The sequence below is a fragment of the Drosophila teissieri genome, chromosome 2L (assembly GCF_016746235.2).
Source record: "Drosophila teissieri strain GT53w chromosome 2L, Prin_Dtei_1.1, whole genome shotgun sequence".
Taxonomy (NCBI): domain Eukaryota; kingdom Metazoa; phylum Arthropoda; class Insecta; order Diptera; family Drosophilidae; genus Drosophila; species Drosophila teissieri.
In genome coordinates, this window is record NC_053029.1 from 24271146 (window position 1) to 24273628 (window position 2483).

The 2483-nt window shown below is 45.6% G+C and overlaps 1 protein-coding gene across 1 annotated transcript; it reads right to left on the reverse strand.

The window, feature by feature from the left end:
• Nucleotides 1-357: 357 nt before the first annotated feature.
• LOC122623983 lies at nt 358-1316 on the reverse strand. The gene is made up of 3 exons (XM_043803399.1): nt 1126-1316; nt 566-1009; nt 358-496 (listed from the first exon to the last, which is right to left on the reverse strand). The coding sequence occupies exons 1-3, from the start codon at nt 1314-1316 to the stop codon at nt 358-360; spliced, it is 774 nt and encodes a 257-aa protein (XP_043659334.1).
• Between the last annotated feature and the right edge of the window lie 1167 nt (nt 1317-2483).

Consider the following 2483-nt stretch of genomic DNA (forward strand, 5'->3'; position numbering starts at 1 on the left):
ATATCTCGTTCCATTTGCTAGAATCATCTCGCGATGAACAAGCCGCTTACTATTCTTTCTGGTGCGCAGTTTGGTGTTATTGTAAGATTCACTGCGTTGGTAATAATAAGTATTCTTTCCATCGGGCTGTAGATTTGTAGGTTCCTCGTGGCTTCCGCCGTGTCGCATGTCGATGGTTTGCTGTTGAGCAGATTGCGGAGGCAGGACTGTGTACCGGGGGTGGCGGGGGTTTCGCATATAAATTCGGAGTTTACTTTAATACATGGATTTTTTACAATATTTAATTCCTCATTAGGTTAGGTTAGGTTAGGTTGGAAGGCCCTCACGGGGCCGCTGTCCGAATGTTTTTTTATGGACCTAGAGAATGTTTTCGTGATTTTCGAAATCTTTTAGGATCGAGGTATTTTTCGCGAAGGCAAGTAGTTCGCCTGGCTTCTTCCTGGAGGCATCCTCTAGCGATGCCAGAACCGGAGCGCCTATGTAGTTTATTCTTGCCCTTGTTAGGGCCAGACACTTGCAAATGAGATGCTCCAAGGTCTCAATTGCCTCGGATTCGTCACATTACCTGCATTTGGCATTGTCGGTAATGCCCAGTTTCACTGCGTGTGCCGCAGCTAGGCACTGAACTGTAAGAATTCCCACTAGAAGTCTGACGTCTTTCCTTGGAAGATGTTTTGCGTTGCGCTCTTTGCACATGATTTTTGAAATTTTGCAGGTGGTGGAAGTTCTTCTCCATCTGCTTTTGGCTCGTGTGTCGGCCCGTCTTTCCAGTTCGCTTTGGAACGTTCTGAGGGAGACAGGAACGTTTTCTGTTCTTTCATTCGTCAGTCCAACGCCTTCCTTTGCAAGTTCGTCTGCCGCCTCATTACCATCGATGCCCTGGTGGCTGGGAACCCAGTAGATCCTCACTGACGTGGTCGTGCTAAGGATATCTAGTGCCTCCGTGCTTGCCAATACACTTTTGGAACTGACCGCTGACGATTGCAGGATCTTATCGCCGCTTGACTGTCTACGAACAAGTTGACCGCTTCATGTGGCCGGTCAATGCTCTGCGCAAGCTCTGCCGCATTCCCTATGGCGAATACTTCCGCCTGGAATATGCTGCATTGGCTCGGTAGCTTATACGTCAGCCTCATTTCAGGGTCTGTGCAGTATATGCCCGCTCCAACTCCTCCTTCCATTTTGGAGCCGTCGGTGTATATATTGAAGTGTTGAGCATGGTCCTGACCTGTTTTCCAGTCGTCTGGTCCCATGAATGTTGTTGTTCTTACATCCGGGCACGTTCTGGTGACCATGTAGTCAGGTATACTGCTCATGTCTCGACCAATTGAACTATGCCCAAGTCCTTGTAGAAACATATTCCCTGATGCAACTAGGCGTTGTGCAGCCTTTCCTGCAATCGTTTGCGCGTGGATGTCTAGGCTTTGTTCCGTAGGTGACGGTAACAAGCTTAAATATTTAGCAAGCAGTCACACTACCTTATTTATTGTACATACATGGCTAGATATACACTTAGTTTTAAGCACTTAGTTTTAAGCTTACTCTCGTTTTAAGATCGTGCTTACGGACACTACTTGGCGTGTCCAGTTCGCACGATCAGCCACTGACACACCAATACACATAAGTAATAGGCTAAGAATTGAACGGAATGAGAAAAATAAAGAACACTTCGATTGTGAATAGAAAAGAGAACAGACGCTTTTATCGCCTCCTACAATTTCAGAAGTGGGATTACTGTAAAATTTTGTTTCTAAGAACTCAACCTACAAAGCGAATTAACGAATTATAAACAAATAAAATAAATATTAAAGTATTAAATAGTTAATATTAAAAAAGAAAAGGAAACGATCGGTGCAGACGATTATACGGCAGCGGAACTGCGCAATTGGTTAGGAAAACTCAACATGCAGAAAAGCGGTAATAAGGCCACTCTTGCGGCTCGAATGAACGGGGTGCCCCCTGAAGACCGAGGAGCTTGTCCGGCGATTGATGAATTAGAAGGTGAAGGTGCTAACATCGATTTGGATCACAACAACGTTAGAGAGTCAGCTCCAGATGACGAAATGGAAAGCGCAAGTAACGGGATCGAACACGACGGCGCCGAAGCCACCAACTGCTTAAACATTTAACAACCAACGCGAGTGGGAGTTGGCAAGCGAGGAAATTTTTCCCGAAGTCTTTACGCAGTTAGACGCCATGCAGCGTCAATTAAAGTTGCTCCAATTGGAAAACGACACGTTGAAATTAAAATGTGCTCGAAATCAAAACAATGCTGCCACATCGGATCGAAACAATGCTGCCCCATTAGATCAAAACAGCGCTGCCAAACAAAATCAATACAATGGTGCCACACAAGATCGACATATCGCTGGCTGCAAGTAAGCAAACGTTGTTGGCAATGGCCAAGGAAATGCTTCCGATATTCGACGGTGCTTCTAACAACAAACTTAGTATCTGTACATGGATCACACAGCTCAACGCGG

Coding starts and splice junctions, on each gene's coding strand:
- LOC122623983 (XM_043803399.1), bottom strand. CDS start 1,316: ATGAGCAGTATACCTGACTACATGGTCACCAGAACGTGCCCGGATGTA. Junction 1,010..1,125: donor GACCCTGAAATGAGGCTGAC/GTATAAGCTACC, acceptor ACTTGTTCGTAG/ACAGTCAAGCGGCGATAAGA. Junction 497..565: donor ACCGACAATGCCAAATGCAG/GTAATGTGACGA, acceptor GGCCCTAACAAG/GGCAAGAATAAACTACATAG.